Source organism: Scomber japonicus, chromosome 13 (genome assembly GCF_027409825.1).
Source record: "Scomber japonicus isolate fScoJap1 chromosome 13, fScoJap1.pri, whole genome shotgun sequence".
In the NCBI taxonomy this organism is placed as follows: Eukaryota; Metazoa; Chordata; class Actinopteri; order Scombriformes; family Scombridae; genus Scomber; species Scomber japonicus.
This window is the reverse complement of record NC_070590.1, coordinates 18,231,494-18,249,959: the sequence shown is the minus strand read 5'-3', so window position 1 is coordinate 18,249,959 and position 18,466 is coordinate 18,231,494. Positions and strand designations below refer to the sequence as shown.

Here is an 18,466-nt window from a genome sequence, read left to right as displayed (position 1 = left end):
GTATGATAAACCAACCAGAGAATAAAACAGCGATTACTTGGGATAACAGCGATAATAGAGATGACGGTGATTGCTAGTGTTCTCCAAGCTGTAGTCAGTCGCACTGACAAGGGCTGGTTATAATTTACATCACTATCAGTTTGGCTTAAGGGCATTTGAAATGAAAAATGCATTATTCAGTGTGTGAGGAGTGGGGGGAGCGAGGGGACTGTTTTCATCAAGGTTTGTTTTGATTGTTTTGATTGACTCTTGATGGTGTAATTATAGTTAAATAACTCCTTGAATGCAGTGCATTTATTTAATGCAGTTGCAGACTACTTACTGTCTCTAACTTCAGTCCTGCACAATAAACCTTTTAAAGGATAGCTTCACAATTGATCAAGTCAATCTTAAAATAATAGTCAGATTTAAATATGAACAATCACAATTGTTGTAATCATTTCTCCTTTTCATACAATTACCATTAGAAAAGTGCCCCCCAAATGCACTTAAAATCTAAGTTAAGTTTTTTTGAAGATAATATGAGGCTTCGGGCCTCTAAGTTAGTTAAATAAAGTGGTGTTTTTGTTTTTAGTAAAAAAAAAAACTTTATTTGTGTCTTAGCGGAAAATGCTTCCCTGTTCAGCTGCAGTAGGACTGTAACAAAAAGAGGAAATTGCTAGAAGAAAAACACCAACAATAATAATAATGATGATTTGACTAATTTGGACAACTGAAGCTCATTTTAGGTTCAAGAAAACTTTTGAATACATGTAGCCATGGAGGGTGTGCTGTGGATTTTGTCCCCCATCACTTGCATTGAAAATCTGTTGATCTCTTAATAGCCAATATGAGCAGGAGGAATATTTACATTTTCACCTTCCTTTCACTTGCTCCGACTCACTGCTCCTCACGGTTTTGCAGCTTTGCACTAACAGCGTTTCTCTTATTTACTGTTGTTTCATAGTCTTTCCACTGGAGGGAGCACTGTGCTGATTCATGAAGCCTGCCGCACAACAAAAATGTTTCTATTACTGAGCAATCAAGAACAGATCTGGTTCAAGAATGAATATTTATTGGCTCATCACAGTATTTAACCATCTATAGCTTTTAATCATTGTCTCTATGTGTGTGTGTGGGTATGTATATGTGTAGTAATACAACTTACAATACATATTGACATGAAATCAATTTTTTATTCCTATTCCTTGAACAAAACTAGCCTAGCATTTGACACTTTCTACACTATCGTAGCTTCTGAAGGTTGTGTTGAGGAAACTTGCAGTGCATGACTCAGATGCTTCAAATTCCAAGTGTTCATGCATACATTTGTGAAAAACGCATGTCATAACATAATCATCCTTTCACTTCAGATTAAATGATTAAAATCTCTTCCCCTCTGTCATGGCATATATCCCATCATTCCGGGGATTCAGGGATTTATGGATTTGCATGTTGCCTTATTTCACATTAAAACTACCTTGAAGACTCTCCCTCCCCCCTCTCTGAGTTCACTGACACTGACAAGTACATGCCTGCTCTTACTGAGAAACAATGTCTGTTCGAGCAGGGATAAGATACAAGTGAAGTGATCACATTTGTTGTATTTCTATTTATTTATAAAAATGTGTCTATCTAAATGTCAAAATACAACATACCAAGTGGGTATAAATGTGTGTGATGGGTATCTGTATGCCAAATATGTGGATATGTGTAATCTGTGTTTATCCTGGCTCTCACTGTGCATGGTTTCAGCTGGCGGGTGTGGGAGCAGGTTTGCGCTTGTCTTGCTTGCTCCTCCCTCATACTGTACTTCTCTCTCTCTGTTCTAAAGGGTGGGTACATGTTGTAAAAAGGTTTTGTCAGGAAATGCATGTATTGGAGCAACTAAAGAAAAGGTACTGCTGCTGGGGCTCTCTTTATTCACTTGATTCTTGCTTTTGACTGTTAGTCTATATGTTTTGTTGTTGTTTTCACATGTCTTATGTCAAAGTGTTATACATTGCATGTGTGCATGTCATATAAAGTATGCTCATTTGCTCCTGGCTGATTGGTAATCAACAAAGAAGGAGGAGGTCCCTCTTTATCAGACTTGATGTGCATCATTAAAATCACGTTTGCATTTGGCAAAGCATTGAAAGTATTCTGCTTGATATTGTTACAGCATCATTTAAAAAAAAGATTTTAATCACAAACATTTGGAAATGTCAGGTGGTATTCATGCTCGCAGGAAAAAAATCCTTCACCTTCCTGTCATATTTAGAAGCTGTAACATTATTTTTTTTATCACTGCTCTGACATCTGCAGATCAGTCAGAATTAAGACAGGCTGTTTTTCCTTTCAGGATTACGTAACTCTTGTTTTTCAAGAATGACAAGTGTTTAGCAGGTGTGGTATCATAAGCCATCACTGGACTGACAAGGCTGGTGCTGTAAAGTGAATCTCAACCAATTATAGTATCAGAACTGGAAACTCCTGTCATCAAATACCATTTGTAGAATTGACTTCAAGCTGCTTTGACTCGCAGAAGGGAGCGCTAAATGTGTTGCTGGGTAGGTTTTTACTTCCAATTGATTTCCAGATTTTTATTTGTCTTGACCATTGCGTTTATTCTTGGAAGTTCAGAGACTCATGTACTTAACATTTATATTGTTCTGTAAAGCTGCTGTGAAGTGTAGTGACACAAGTCTCTCTGAACTGCTTTTAAAAGACAAAGAGCCAGATGCCTGTTGTCTTATCCTGTTGGAGTGTGTTGCTCTCACCACCCACTGCTTCCTCACCTCCCCATTTTCTCCCTCCTTTTCTCCTCCCCTCTTTCCTCTCTCATGAGGATGTGATGTTTGATCTTGTTAATGTTGTGCTATGCGCTACTGCTGCTATCTAACACCTGGACAGAAGAGCGAGACAGGCAGCCAGGACAGACAGAGAAGAAGGTAGAGTGGAAACAGGGAGATGACAGGGGAGCTCACAGAAGCGGTCAGGGTGGGATTGAGAAAGAGAGACTGATTGAATAGACGCGGTAGGACAAGAAAAACAACTGCAGTGTTTATTGCAATCTTTACCATTCAGTTTGCTTATTGACCTATTTGTTCAGCTGCAATGGTAATGTTTTACAGTTTGAGAGTTGAATAGCAATTTCAAAATCCATACATACTGTGCAGTGTATCAGTTGTACATTTTGGAGGGAGATAAAAACCTAAACTCGTAGCACTGAGTGGCATGGAGGAATGGACAGGAAATGGACCTCTGACTTTTCAGTGAACTGTGTTTGACCTGCCAGCATGTCAGTCTTCAGGAGAAGAAGGAACTTCAAACGCTCGACTGAATCCATCTATGATATGTTACAGATGGTGAGCTGTACAGTCTGTGTGTGTTTGTGTAACCACTTGTGGTGTTCTTATTGATTATGTCACGGAGCCAGCAGTGCCACAGTTAGAGGTTAAATTCCCAACATTTTAACAATTTATGTAAGCTCTGTGCCTGATCACATGCTGTGATTACATGAGCTGTAGTGTTCGGACCTTAACCAATTTTACAGTATCATCATGTTTTATATTTGATCGAAATGTAACAAAAACTTTATAAACTGTTTTATTCACCAAGCATCACTGTGCTGCAAAAAGGGTGCAACAATCAGCATGTATTGTCAGTTATGGCTCAGTATGATGCAATTGATCATACAATATTGCTATTGACTTTTATCCTTTGTAAATCAAAGAATGTAATTATTGGGCTGCATTATTATGTTTATGCAACCCATTTATCAACATGTTACCAGTAGAAAATTGTGCATAGGCTCTTTCCCATCATGGCTTTTTAATTAGTTTGTGATGGTTAAACATCATCAAGCAAGCAGCCATCCTTCTTCTCCAGCCTGTCCCCTCGTCTGTATGTCTATCTCCCGCTGTCATCTGTCTCTGTCTCTGCTCCATCTGTCACTTGGCTGCTGCTAATTCCTCTGGCTATCAAGGGCAAGACCTTGTTTACGAGTGGCAAGACTGTCAATGCCATTGCTCTGTTTAGAAATCTAAACCGGATTAATTATTTCATTATGGATAATTTGTGTTTTTCAAATTTTGGGCTTGTCATGGACTACAGTATGTGCGCACGTTACTGTTGTATACTTGCATATCAACCACAAAGTCAAGATTTTTTTTTTCTTTCTTTTGTAAAAAACTTTTGTCTTTATTGAAAATCTAAAAAAAAGAGAGAGGGGATATGTGTGGTGGATGTGGATGTGTTGCAAGACAGGTTTGAAAACCACTATGGAAAATTGTGTTTGTCATCACCGCAGCACAACGGAAGACAAACCGTGGAATCAGCAAAGACAAGCAGTGTCTCCAGCTGACCATCTGTCTTTAGATCAGTCAGCAGAAGTGTAATCACAGACTACAGCTAATAAACACTTTCCCAGAAAACACACACACAGATGAGGGATGTTTATGTGACATACATGTGCAAAGTATAATACTGATAACTACAGGATTGCAGTAACGATGCGGAACGATAAGGATATTTTGATCACCTGATGAGTTTTACACAATAATTTCACTGCAATGACTCACTGCTTTTAGTTGTGCTACTTTGTGCTGGTTTCAGTCTGTGCTTGTGAATGGGTGTGCTTGTGTGTGTAAGTGCTGATGTAGAGTCTAAAATTTCCCACAGGAACAGAAAAACCAAGTAATTGTTCTGCCTTATTAAATCATATTGCTCATTTCTTTAAAGGTTTATTTTATGAACGACAGTTACCTTTTAGGTTCATAATGAGTTTTGTCAAGGGCAGGATTAGCCATGTAGTGTTGGTCTTGAAGAGGAATTACATAAAATTAGACTTGGGTTATGAATTTCGTCCAATTAGTGTTCGGGGTGGGTGGGCTAAGCTCATTAATTCCTCCAAATTACAAGGACATTTTTCTTATAATTTTCTTTGTAATCTACTAGTCCTGGCTGAGTGGAAACAGTGAAAAGATATAAATGTACATCTCTCTACCAGATCTCATAGTCATAGAAACAACCTGCCTGGACTTGACCTGTCACTGACATGAATCAGTAGTTAGTGGGGTTTTTTTAACATAGGAAGTAAACTATTAAACTATACTGGCAGATATTTTCAAGATTATCTGTTGTTTTTGATATTGTGGGAATAAGTGCTGTGGTATAACTTGGAGTGACTTTCAGGTTTGCCTTAACACATCCAGCCACTTATGATAACTTTCCTGTGTCACTTGCTTTCTCTGTAATTCTCTCTCCCTGGAGCCTACACACTGTTTTGTTCACATTCACAACCTTGGGACTACAAAAGAAATGGTTAGACATGGACTTCTTCATCCTAACTATTTATGTTCGTGTGTGGGTTTCAGTGTGTTATTCTTAAACTGCTATTGCACGTCAATACCTATGATGGTGCATTTGAGCTTTTTCCAGAAGGTTCAGAGGTTTAGCCTCTCTTTGCAAAGCTGACATTCTCATAATACTCACAGCCCACAGACTAAGGAGTGTATTGTCTATTTAGCCAGAGAGAGGTGGAGAGTCCTATTCTGAAAACCATGGCCACATTTAACATTAGACCTACTACCAGTTTGGTTTGGCAGGTCTGCTCATGCTTGGTATTTTTGATACCAAGGCTGTAGGTGGGTGTTGTTGTGGCAGGCTTTGCAAGAATGTATGTTTTGTTGGGGTTTCATATTTTCCAGTTTGCTGGGTGTGTGAATCAACATTGAACATTTTATTCCTTTCAAGACTTTTTTAATAGAGGTTTTGTTGTATTGCTCTTTCCTCTATGACTTTCAGGAGGATAGACACCACTTGATATACCAAAGATGCATTAAAAGCAGCATTTTCTCTCTTAAATCAACCTTTAAGAATATCCAAAAAACGCTAGAATATGACATCTTCTGTTTCTTTGTCTCCTTCTGTACAGAGCACAGAGCAGGTCACTGCTTTCTGCCGCAGTCTCCATGATATGAATCCCCTGGAGTGCCCTATGTCATCCTCCTCATCCTCGTCTTCGTCATCCCTCTCCCCGAGCCCTGTGTCAGCTTTGCCGCTCATAGCAGGCACTGCCACACAGAGACAGCTCTCCCACGCAGATAAACTCCGCAAGGTCATCAATGAGCTGGTGGAGACAGAGAAGACTTACGTCAAAGTCAGTAAAAGTGTTTTTTTTTGGTTCAGAACAAATCATTACTAACAGGTCAACTATCAGTTTCTGTATCTGTTAGATGATAACAGTCATACTCATGGCTGCTCTACATAAACTAGGCTTATCTATGTTGTAGAGAGTGTCTTATCAGTTGCAATGTTTTACATGCTATTGGTTTCATGGTATGTTTGCTTTATGCCTTTTGAAAGCTTATTTCTGTTTATTATCTGAAATGCTCAGTAATTACAACACGTTTAAAATGTTTCCATATCAACAGACACCTACATATGCCATGCCTTGTTCCTCTGATCTCAGGCTGATCTTATTTATATTTCTTGTCGTTTCAGGACCTGAGATGCCTAATAGAGTGCTATTTGACACCCTTGCAGAAAGAGAGCTTCCTCACACAGGATGAGGTACTTTTTTACCTGAACTGCACATCCCAAGAATAAAAAAATGTATATGAACTGCTGTGCTCGTAAAATGGTAGCAGTGTCAGAATGATGCTCTGCGTGTTTTGCAGCTGGACGTTTTGTTCGGTAATCTTGGGGAGATGGTGGAATTCCAAGTGGAGTTTCTCCGGACGCTGGAGGATGGAATCAGACTGGTGCCAGATCTGGACCGATTGGAAAGGGTGGAGCAGTTTAAGGTGAGGGAAGCTAATGCATTAGTTTGTAATTTTCTAATAATTTTTTTCTTTTCTCCCTGTTGAGTGCACTTTAGAATTACTTTCACTAAGTGATAGCTATTATGTGGATAATTCATGACATGGTTTCATTAGCATAGGTGATTGATTTTCACTATATTTACATTTCTCTAACTGCTCTGGACCACCATAGTTAACAGATATCAAACACAGTTGATACCCAGAAAAGTGTTCTTGTACATACAATTCTGTATAATTCCCACTTACAGTTGCACAACCTTACAAAATACAGTGTTATTTACATTATGTCCTTGTTATGTTTCCACAGAAAGTGCTATTCTCCTTAGGTGGTTCATTCCTGTATTATGCTGATCGCTTCAAGATCTACAGCGCCTTCTGTGCCAGCCACACAAAGGTCCCAAAAGTCCTGACTAAAGGTAAAAGCGTGCATGTTTTCTTGAATGGTGATTAACACACATCCAACAAATAACTCCTTTGCTAGCCATAGTTTATTACTCCCTACCATCAGTGGCATGTGATAGCTGAAGGGCTGGTATAATAGAGAAGCCATGTTGTATTAGTCACATATCCTGCAGTACAGAAGGCAAGCTACAACTAGTATCAGTGCACAATGAGGCATAAACTTGACAGAGTGTATGATTGTACAATCCACAACCAGTCGAGAGTACAACTGAGTTCTGCATTTGCTGTTGTGGTATGGGAAAGGAATGAGTAGTAAAAGAAACACAGTGAATGAACAATCATATTTCTGCTCCTTCAGCCAAGACTGACCGTGATTTCAAGGCTTTCCTGGCTGAGAGAAACCCCAGACAGCAACACTCATCAACGCTGGAGTCTTACCTGATCAAACCCATTCAAAGGGTCCTTAAGTACCCACTGCTGCTGAAGGAGCTCTACTCTCTCACGGACCCTGACAGTGAGGAACACTACCACCTGGATGGTAAGCAAGTGTCTTTTTTAAAATTAGTTCCCCTTTTAATGTACTTTTTCTGCAACACTAAACTGCTGTGAAATGATAAATTGTAATTTAGTGGAAATTATAGTAATGATGACTAAGAAATGATGTACGTCTGTCCCATTCAGTTGCAATGAAAGCCATGAACAAGGTTGCAAGTCACATCAATGAGATGCAAAAGCTTCATGAGGAGTACGGAGCCGTTTTTGACCAGCTCATCAACGAACAGACTGCAGATAAAAAAGAGGTTAGCAATATCATGTCCACTTACTAAGTATTAAGTATAAGTATTGTGGAGCCAATAAATTATCCAGTGACAATTAATTTGTAGTTTACAATTGGTTTTATTGATTCTTCATCTCAGGTGGCTGACCTCTCAATGGGGGATCTTTTGTTACACTCCACCGTGGTATGGATCAACCCTCCAAGCTCTTTAGGCAAAAGCAAAAAGGACCCAGATTTGGCTGCTTTTGGTAAGGATTAATGAATTACTTTTTGGAATTGATTCATTTTATGGAAATGTATACAATTTAAAACATTTGTTTTTCATTTTTCTAAATCTCAGCTTGCTACACAAGAGGACGGACTCAATTTAATTTATTCATTTGAAAAGTCTAGATTAATCAACATTAAAATAAATATTCTAAATATATAGCCAAAAGGCTATTTTTCATCGGTAGTTAGGCGTCCTAGAATAATAATAATAATACAGCATATATGATGGTTAAGACCATACTACATGATGATAAAAAGCACACAGTACATATACAATACAGATGATACAGGTACATTTGGAGTAGGGTCTGTTAAAGGTGGATAAAAACAGCATCAGTGTTGACATTGTTGGTTCTCAATATACCATATTTTACCATTATACTTAAATGAATAGGAGGATGGGGACTCTCTAATTGACTGTGGTAGTGAGTTCCATTGATGTGATGCTCTGGAAGAAAAGGCACACAGACAAATCATCATACTATTTGATGATTTGTTGTAGATTTCCATAAGCTGTAAATATTTAGTTTAGTTACATTTATGTCAGAAACAAAAGAACAACTCTACTCTATATTTGAATGTTCAAGAGAAATACTGAGCTGTATATCAAAAACTATTGCACTTCATCCTAACACTTGCAGGGACATGGCATTTGATACTGTCATGCATGATGTGCTGCTAGGTGCTATTTCAGGTGGTGAAGAAATAGACTTGGTAAAAGGAAAACCCAGTCAGGCATATTACATAAAGGATCTTTGCACTATTTTTTACTTTTCATGTGAAGTGCATCATGTGATCCTTACATTAATGGAATGACACACACCCTCTCTATTAAAATTTTACTCAACTCAGACACTGTTGGGAATTAATATTACATCAACAGTACATGTATCAGGGTTTTTCTTGGCAAGGCAATAGTGAGTTGAAGTGGTTGCTTCATACATGCAATGCTATGACTTTGGTCTGTTTTCATGTTTTGTGCTGTGTATGTGGTATGTCAATAGTTCTAAGTATATTTTCCTCAAAAGCTGCAACTATAAAACATCCATCGACACAATGGATCAAACTGTCTCTATAAAAAATTTGATTGTTAAATGTTTTTTGATACATGTGATGAATGATGCAGACCCTCCTAATGGTTTCTCTCATTTCTCTCTTCTTTTCTCTCATATAGTGTTCAAAACAGCAGTTGTATTTGTGTATAAAGACTGCTCCAAGCACAGGAAAAAAATTGTAAGTACTGTTTTTTTGTTTTGTTTTTTTAAAAACATTTTCAGTTTTTTTCCAGTCTGAGACACTGTATTGAAGGATATACTTTGTGGACTGGGGCTCTGGGCTTTTTCAATGGCTTTTTAGATTTGAATGGTACATTGAGACTACAAAATAATGAAGGTTAATGTCTTCCATCATGGGACAATAGACTAGGTTACTGAGTGAAGGTAGTTATTGGTAATTGAGTAGTCTGAAGAGACTTTATGTACACATTTTCCTTTTCCCCTTGTAGAGTACAATGCAATAGAAGATTTTGTGTTAAACCACCCCTCTGCAGCTGCACTCTTCTGCTCTCTGCTGTCATATTGATGTATTGCAATCCAACCTTTTTTTTCAGGGTGGATCTCACCGTGTGTCTGTAAGTGATGAAAAGGATCCTTTCCGTTTTCGTCACATGATCGCAACTGATTCTCTGCAAGTTCGTGCCCTTGCAAGTAGGTCTATTTAAAGACAGTAATATACTAAAGTAATTTTCAAGCTTGCATCACCATTCCTCCAGGTATCAGAGGCACTTTGAGGGCTGGTTTGTCCTCTCAGAAAAAGCCAGTCCTCAGAATTGCTGCAGGGGAAAGTCAACTTAAGTCTTGAATAAATGTGGTTGGCTTATTTTTTTGACTAGTAAGTAAACAACCACATAACACATTTAAAAAAAATAAGTAGATGTTAAATGTACTCAGCATCTCACTTATACATTTTACATTTGGCTCCAGCTACTCAAAGTTTTATCAAGGAAACTTATGAAGGGATTTTGGACTTTTGCACATGCATACATTAATGTTTTACAAAAGTGTGTGTTACTAACCTAAGTTAACACTGCAAATCATCCGAAGGGAGATACTACACTCACAATTTGTATTTAGTAGGGCCTGCACTAGACTTTCACCCCTTTCTATTTGCTCACCATTTGATCAGATTATTTTTAGCAATAAATGTATTCTGAATTTTTATGCTGAGGTCTTGGCAACTGCATGTTAAACAACTTATCACCCAAAATACTGAGGATATTTCTGATGACCCAATAACATCCGACAATAGCTTCAAAAGCTCTGGTGTCAGTGTTGCTGCTGTTCACTCCCACAGAAAATAAATGATAACCACTGTAAACAAAACAGATAAAACCCTATTAATAGGTCTGCATGCAATCTTTATCACATCCTATCTCTGTCCTAGATGAACCTTAAATCACTGTTTGGCAATTTAAAGTGTGATCATTTGTCTGCTTAATGGCGGGCTGTTAAAGGGAAAGAAATTGATGACTGAAATTAACTGAAGGCTTTTATACATGTAGATCACATCTCTCTTCTCCCTCCTCACAGACTCCGAGGGTACAGCAGTGTGTGAGATAGTTCACACAAAGTCCGAATCTGAGGGAAGACCAGAAAAAACCTTCCAGTTGTGCTGCAGGTATGTTTGTTTTTTCTTAATCAGGGACTGTCCACATACATTTAAAACATGTGAAGTGAAGGTATATGACATCTTACAAAAACCCTTCTCTCAACTACATATTATTCTTAAGTTCATGTGTTTTTGTCCTATTTACAGTTCTCCAGATAGTAAGAAGGACTTCCTGAAAGCAGTCCACTCCACCCTAAGGGAAAAGCAGCGCCGCCAGCTACTTAAAACTGAGTCTCTGCCACCCAACCAGCAGTACGTCCCATTTGGGGGGAAGCGCCTGTGTGCCCTCAAAGGGGCACGGCCCACCATGGACAGAGCAGGTGACAAGGCTTAAATATACTCTAGTTCACAGGAACCTTAATTTGCTGAGGACCTACATGCCGTGCCAATAACTCAGGCTGTTGTCTGAGTTGTCTGATGTCTGTAACCATATTTACATAACATTGCAAGATATGGTGTCTTTAACCTTTTTGTGTCTGTTTAGCTTCAGCTCCATCTCGAACGCTGACCCGCAGGAAGCTGGTGAGGAACCGCTTCACCATCGACACAGACCTAGTTTTCCATGGCAACAACAACAATAGCAACGATTCCACCCCCTCCCGCCACTCTACCTATTGTTCCTCCTATTCGCCGCTGTCCCAGCATGCCCTTCTTCAATCCCATAAGCCTCAAGGAGAGGACACGGACCGTTGGGTGGAAGAGCAGTTTGACCTGGGCTGCTATGAAGACCAGGGTGAGGGCATTGACGTGGGGCAGGTGAAAGAGACGGACATTTTGAGTGACGACGACGAATACTGCAAATCTGTCCGAGCTGCATCATCGGAATCTGTTGACCTGCAGGGGAAGATGGACAGACTCGACTTGCATGGCGGAGAGGCGAGGAGCCACAATCTGAATGGACGAGTAGAGACTGGAACTGAGGGCATTATGCAGCAGGAGGAAGTTGATCGACTGAAGCGCAGTGACGATTCAGGTTCAGTAGACTCCTACACCTCCTGTGGCGTCCCTCTGTCACGATGTGCAACCCCTACTTTAAAGCTTGCCCCTTTGAAGCAGTGTGCTGTGGAGGGGGCTGCAAACAAGGACCATGATGTCATCTGGGTGCGGCGGGACGACTTTACTAACGGGTGCAACAGTGACGTCTTCTGAGGGGAACAACAGAAGATGAAATGAAGAAAGGAGATGGTTTCTTTCACTTTTTTACATAAAGCAGTAGTGCAAGAAAATAGGGAAGAGATCTGATACAAGCTTTAAATATGTAGAATTTGGAGGAGAACATGTGTATAGAAGGTATTAAACCTCCCTGTATCTCTAAACAACCCTCTCCTTTCCACCTCACCTGTATCTCCCCTGTTCTGACAATCTTCAAAACACCAGAGAATGCATTGAGCCTTATCTGGGGTTTCTGTTGAGACCTAGAGATCCTTGTCCCGAGCTGCTTATAGTGATCCTGAAAAAAATACTTTTTTGGACATACGCCCAGACATTACACACTTCGTATGAACAAGACAGCACTGCATGTACACGCAAGTAAACAAGCAAGTGGGTGTGTGTATACTGTAGGTGCATATAGTACACTGAAGCACAGACACAGAGACTCTAGGCAGCTACTGTACCATGCACACATTATACTGAAGAGACGGCATCACTGAACTGTGACCTTCTGGCCAAAAATGTCTATTTTTCAACACAGGAATGTGGGTGTTATATTTTTCTGACTTGGAAACTGTTTGTATTTTAACACTCAAGGGCTGTGTGTTAGTGAATTTCTCTTCAGGGGCTTTTGGCTTAATGACTGCTGTGTAAAAGATGGTGATATCCAACTAGCTTTACTGTGCTTTAATTGTTTTAACTTAATATTGGCTGCACATTGGTGTATAGTCAGGAGTGCCGTTAACCTCTTGTATAAAAAAAAGTTTTGAAACTCACTCTTGTCTCCTATATCTTTTTAAAAGATAGTTTGGACAACAGATAGTCTAGCTATTCTTTATTTAATTATTGCCTTTTACTGTAATTTTTCATGTTTACACCACATTCAGCTACCCAGTGTTACAAGCCACCCTTTTGTGTGTTTGGTGCCAGAAACAGGCCTAAGAGAGCTAACATTTGTGCCCTTCACATGAATGTCTAGTCTTGGCATTGTTATTTTGGTAACTGATGGATTTAATCAAGGTCATTAATATATTGGACCCTTTCTCATCCCAAATGCCATACTTCATGCTCCATGTCCTTGATAAATAGCATAATAGTTCCCACAACAATCCTGTTTTACTTGAATTTTCTTTGTTGTTTTGAAAGGAGGTATTTGACAGAGCCATGTTTGTGGCTGTATTGTAAGTCCTAGGAGAAGTGCAGTTACCCTTTCATCTTACGATTGACTCATTCTTTTGACCTTTGTCATGTCAAACAGCATTGCAACCCGCAAAGAAACCGGCTGAAACAGAATTTACATCCACAGCATTTGATAACCGTTCCCTGCCTTTATTTCCACTTCACCCTTCCTGCATTTCTACTGTTATCCACTAGGCTGTGCTGTTTCACTATATGTCATCACAACAAAGCTAAGATCAAAACATTCATGCACACCTTAATAGATGTATTGAATATGCACTTAATACCCAATTGCAAGGAGGGAAATCTGTGTGATACATCAGTTTAGAGTGTGAATAGAGTGGAGGGAAATACACTTTGGATGTTCTTATTATTGACTTTTTATTACAGTGCTGGTTTCTGAGATTTTAGCTTGCTGGGTGATACTCAGTAAGGACGTTTAGACTGTGAGGTACAATCACTTGTCCTTGGAGAGAAATACTGTGAGAACCACTTTGACTCTTCCCTTTGTACTTTTAAAACTGTGTTCGTACATAAAACTGTGGAGTATTATCATTTTTATGTTAAAATAAAATTTCTACATTTAGTTTTGTGTGTAAGTGCTAATTATTATTCTTTTTTTATGTTATCATTCTGATTTCAAAAGTTTATTTATACAAAGGTTAATAATCCGATTTTCTTTCATTATCATTCATAACCTCTTCACAGGGGTAACTGGAAGATCACATCCAATGATCCAAAATAAGTGCTAATTGATGCCAAATCATTTTGTAGATTCAGTATATTGTCCTGAAATTTAAGGTGTAACAAAATATAAAATGAAGTATCATATACTATTTTAATGTATTATTGAGCAAATATTCTGAAGGTAAAGGCAGTTCGAGCTTAATTGAGTAAAACTGTGGTCTGATATAAAGTAAACGACATGTAAGGTGTTCAAAGAAAAGAAGGCACATATAAGTTGATGACTGTTTGAAGAAAATTAATCTCCAGTGTCTATAAAGTAACGTACTTCTATATATTTTACTGCATTCCTTAATTCAATATGAAATAGTATTATTACAGTACTAGCAGACATCAATAGGAAAATTTAAAAAAAAATTCTCTCTTGTATTTATGGCTTGTGAACAGTTGAAACAAGTGTTTATTGTATTTCGACTTTAACAGGCTGAGGTGCACCTCTACTTCAGGTTCTAAATAGGACTAAAAGCTAAAGAAAAATGTTCCTGACAAAAGTTTTTTTCATCTGTTTCAAATATGAAAAGAAATAAAGCAATTTATAAAGATTAACCTTACAAAATCCTTTTTTCATAAACACAGGAGAGAAAACAACCTAGATCAGACTTATAAAATGGGTCACCAGATTTTTTTTCTCTCGCTCCCTTCAGGGCTTCCGTAATATGTATGTACAGACAGCAATAGTTGTACTCAGTATTCATCTCAGGGGAGTGTAGTGTTAGGAGTGCTGCCCAAGGACTCATTCCAGAGTGGCTGTATGGTCATTTTTTGTGAGTTAATTAATTTGTCTATAGGCTGTTTGTCAAAGGTCCAGGTTGAGTTGGCAGCTTTTCTCACATCACTTGGCAATGATACAGTTTACAAACATTATGATACACAAAATGTCACTTCTGATGCAATGCTGATATTGCTTGAAAACTGTGAGATGGCCAACACTGGAAATCTTTAAATTTTTCAAATGTAACATAAAATCAAAACCCAACATACAGTGTTCAATCCAGAGGTGAATGAATGGCCTGTGATGGATGTGATTCATCATCATTTAACATAAAAAACAACATCATAAAAAAACATGGCAAGAATAATGGGAATAGTGGTCAGTCAGGGCTCCATGACAAAATAACTGTGTGTGTGTGTGTGTGTGTGTGTGTGTGTGTGTGTGTGTGTATACATTCCAATTATTCACATCATTTGAAATGTATAACTTTCTCCAAGAGTCCTGAGACGGAAGGAAAAGCATCCAGCGACCTGGTCTGATAAAGACCTTGCTTGCCTGCAGTGAGAGATAATCTGGCATCTGCCTTGTAACCTGAAGATTATTCTCCTCTCATCAGGACCGGTGGGGAGGACTGCTGCCAATCCATCTGCTCCTTAATCCAAATCAAACGGAAACAAACTAGCCAGAGATAACCAGAATTAGACCACGGTTACTGTCAGTGGAAAAGCTGCTCTTTCAAGTTAAAGGAAAAAGCAGCTTCCCATTAGTTTTGGATACATATTTTTGATTCAGTGCACTTCCGAGTAGAAAACCATCATTTTTGCTACAAAAAACTGTTGGTGGAGTAGAAGGGAAAATGTATTTGACAACTGCAGCCTAAAACAAGAATGACACATTTTTGGACAGCAGAATAACGAACAAAACGCTTCTTTTGATGCCCTAAAGTGTCTGATTTTGCTATGTATTTTTTATTTTGAGAAGTGTTACCGGAAGTCAATTAAATTTCATCCCGGCTGGCTTGACACAGATGCTTGTGCTCACTCCCTCTGGCTCTTGCAGCCTTGGAGGCGCGCACAGTCCAGTGAGTAAAGAGTCGACGCGTCTATTCTGGCTGACTGTTTTTAATTTTTCGCAGCAAGTTTTGTTCCAAAGATGTGACTGGATTCGTGTGGTGCAGGAAAGTTGGATTCATGTGATCATATTCCATTTCTTTGATGCCACGGAGTGATGCAGAGTGGAAAGGATCGCATTGGGAATACAACTTGGATCACGCGCTGGAATGGCTCCACCAGGTAGTTCAGCTCGTGGATAGAGGTTGTTTCTCTCTGTCATGGTGTCAGTATTCGCGGTCAGTTCGCCTGGAGCAACATGGAGAAAAGACAGAGACTTTTCATCTATCTTCTTTTCGCGGCTCAGCTGTGTCTGAGCACGCCACAAGTCCTCAGAATCGGTAAGCGCAACAGCTGTTTACGCACGGTGTTGTTGGCGTCCGACCTGTGTAAACCATAGCTTATTGTCCTGTTTCAAACAGTGATAAGAGAGCATCTTAGGTATGTAACATTAGACAAATATTGAAATAATTTCATTCTACTCCAAGTGTGTAGTAACTTCATACATTTTTTGTGTCCATACCCCAATTGATATAAAACATGTTTTAATGTAATTTCCCTGGTATATATCTCAGTGATATTGTGTGCATTTTGTCCCAGAAAAAGTGATTATTGGGTTACTTGTTATTATTATTTTCTAAAAGGTCATGCTGCCAGTGAACGTTTTTTTCAGTATATAGGCTATATATAAAAAAGATGACCTGTTTCAAAGGGCAAAATTCGCTTTGACAACTGCACTCCCCGGCCAGTTAATTTAGTTTAGGAGACTAAATGTCAGTTGCAGGCAGCTATAGCAAATGTCTGCACCTGCCACCCATCAGCCCTTAAATCAGTCAACATCAACGTGGTAGAAAGCAAAGGTCAGTAAAACTGTCAAAATGTATATTAAACTCTGAGCTGATATTGAATACTTCATTCATTCATTATCTTGAACAGAAAAAAATCGTGTTGGTTATCAGTATTTTGTCTTGCTACTGCCAAAGGGAAAGTTTGTTTGGCAGATTACAAATCTTCAAAGAATGCTGTATTTCTGACTGAAAATCATCCTGTGAACCTTTAGCATACTTTGCCATCACAGGATACGTTTGAAGATTAGTCTTCATGAATCATTGACTATGCAATCATTTAAATCTTAATCTGACAAAGGGGGATTTGCCTCAGGGTCCGCGGTTGTACATGTCCATGTGCCGAAGTGTCCTTGAGCAAAACTCTGAACCCCAAGTTGCTCCCGATGGTCAGCCCAGCCCCGTGAATGCAAGTTCTGCTGCCATCTGTAGGGTGTGTGTGTGTGTGTGTGTGTGTGTGTGTGTGTGTGTGTGTGTGTGTGTGTGTGTGTGAATGAAATTGTAAAACGCTTAGTCAGTTAAGAAAAGAAAAGGGCTATAACTGCAGTCCATTCAGCATTTACTACTCATGTTTATTGCGCCACACACCCAGACACACAAGCAATTGAAAGTAATTGATTATTGATTGCATACTCCTCCGGCCACAAGAGACTCCAGTCGGGGCATTTTCATTCAAAATATGCCACCCAACAGCTGATCTTCACTGACGCTGAGACCTATCCATCACTGAGATAGATGTAATGTAGGCAGTGAGAGGGCGATGCAATCATCCTCCTTCCTGCCGTCACTGCCAGTGTGAAGTTAAGCGACTTCACCTAGACTTGATTAGACAGGAGTGCTGTGGGCTGTGTTCATTATACAAGCGTCTCACTTTCGAGCTGAATCAGACTGAAGTCGAACAGTAATATGTGGATCTAATTGACTGAATAAATTGAGAATTGGTGTCATTGCGATCTGTCTGTACTTTAAGAGCTACAAACCTATGGCAGACATCTACTACAGTGTTGGTCCTGCATATGGCAATGCAGGGTACAAGAACACCATCCTATCTATCTATACTACATAGATATATTTTTTTAGTTATGTCCTTCCCATATGATTCTATACACAAATGCCATCAATCATTAAGCCATAATGATGCAATATAGAATTTGGGCAATCCAGGATGTGAATTTACATGTTAAGGATCCCTTTGTTGGGTATATCCATTCATTGACAAGCTTATATCTTAATTTTTAGTTTGTTTTAAAACATTTCAAGACAAATTAATCAAAGAATGCTGTTTTGACAAGTAATTTGTATTAGATATGTGTTTTTCCACAGAAAAGCTCTGAAGTTATCTATTTGGTTCTTAAAATCACTCTCTCCCCCTATTTCATCTAAAAATTTTACCTGCTGGAGATGTCTTCTACCTCACTAAAATGACCATTCTCAGTGTATGAAGAATACACTGGAGGCATTATGTGTTCACATGTGTAAATTGCACAGTTGACTCCAAGACCTGTGATGTCACAAAATAGTATGTTTATGCATCTTAAATTGAGATTTAAAGTAAGCACAGAGAAATGTTTCTATGCAGTAGATGAAAACAGCCTGCTAATGTCAAACTGTGTGTACATCGCTCTGCACAGTGAAGGTCAAACATTGAAGTGAAGTAACAATAAGCAAAACACATTTCTGAGTAGAGGCAGACTTCAAGGAGCTTGCAAAAAGGACAAAGAAGGTTGCATTGGTAGATGGTACACCACTAACTGCTTTTTTATAACTGATTTGAAAAGTGTTATTGTTGTGTATTAACACAACAATACACAGCTTACATT

General features: G+C 38.9%; 1 protein-coding gene across 1 annotated transcript in view; it reads left to right on the top strand.

Annotated features, from left to right (window-relative positions):
• The window catches only part of LOC128371236 (rho guanine nucleotide exchange factor TIAM1-like), a 38,466-nt gene extending 26,412 nt beyond the window's left edge, over window positions 1–12,054 (top strand). The window contains exons 17-28 of the mRNA XM_053331498.1: window positions 5,900–6,124; window positions 6,469–6,537; window positions 6,645–6,770; window positions 7,096–7,204; window positions 7,549–7,728; window positions 7,872–7,990; window positions 8,108–8,216; window positions 9,413–9,471; window positions 9,848–9,944; window positions 10,827–10,914; window positions 11,053–11,225; window positions 11,390–12,054. Coding sequence (XP_053187473.1) covers window positions 5,900–6,124; window positions 6,469–6,537; window positions 6,645–6,770; window positions 7,096–7,204; window positions 7,549–7,728; window positions 7,872–7,990; window positions 8,108–8,216; window positions 9,413–9,471; window positions 9,848–9,944; window positions 10,827–10,914; window positions 11,053–11,225; window positions 11,390–12,054 — 2,019 coding nt within the window. The remainder of the gene's footprint in view (window positions 1–5,899; window positions 6,125–6,468; window positions 6,538–6,644; window positions 6,771–7,095; window positions 7,205–7,548; window positions 7,729–7,871; window positions 7,991–8,107; window positions 8,217–9,412; window positions 9,472–9,847; window positions 9,945–10,826; window positions 10,915–11,052; window positions 11,226–11,389) is intronic.
• The last annotated feature ends 6,412 nt before the right edge of the window (window positions 12,055–18,466 follow it).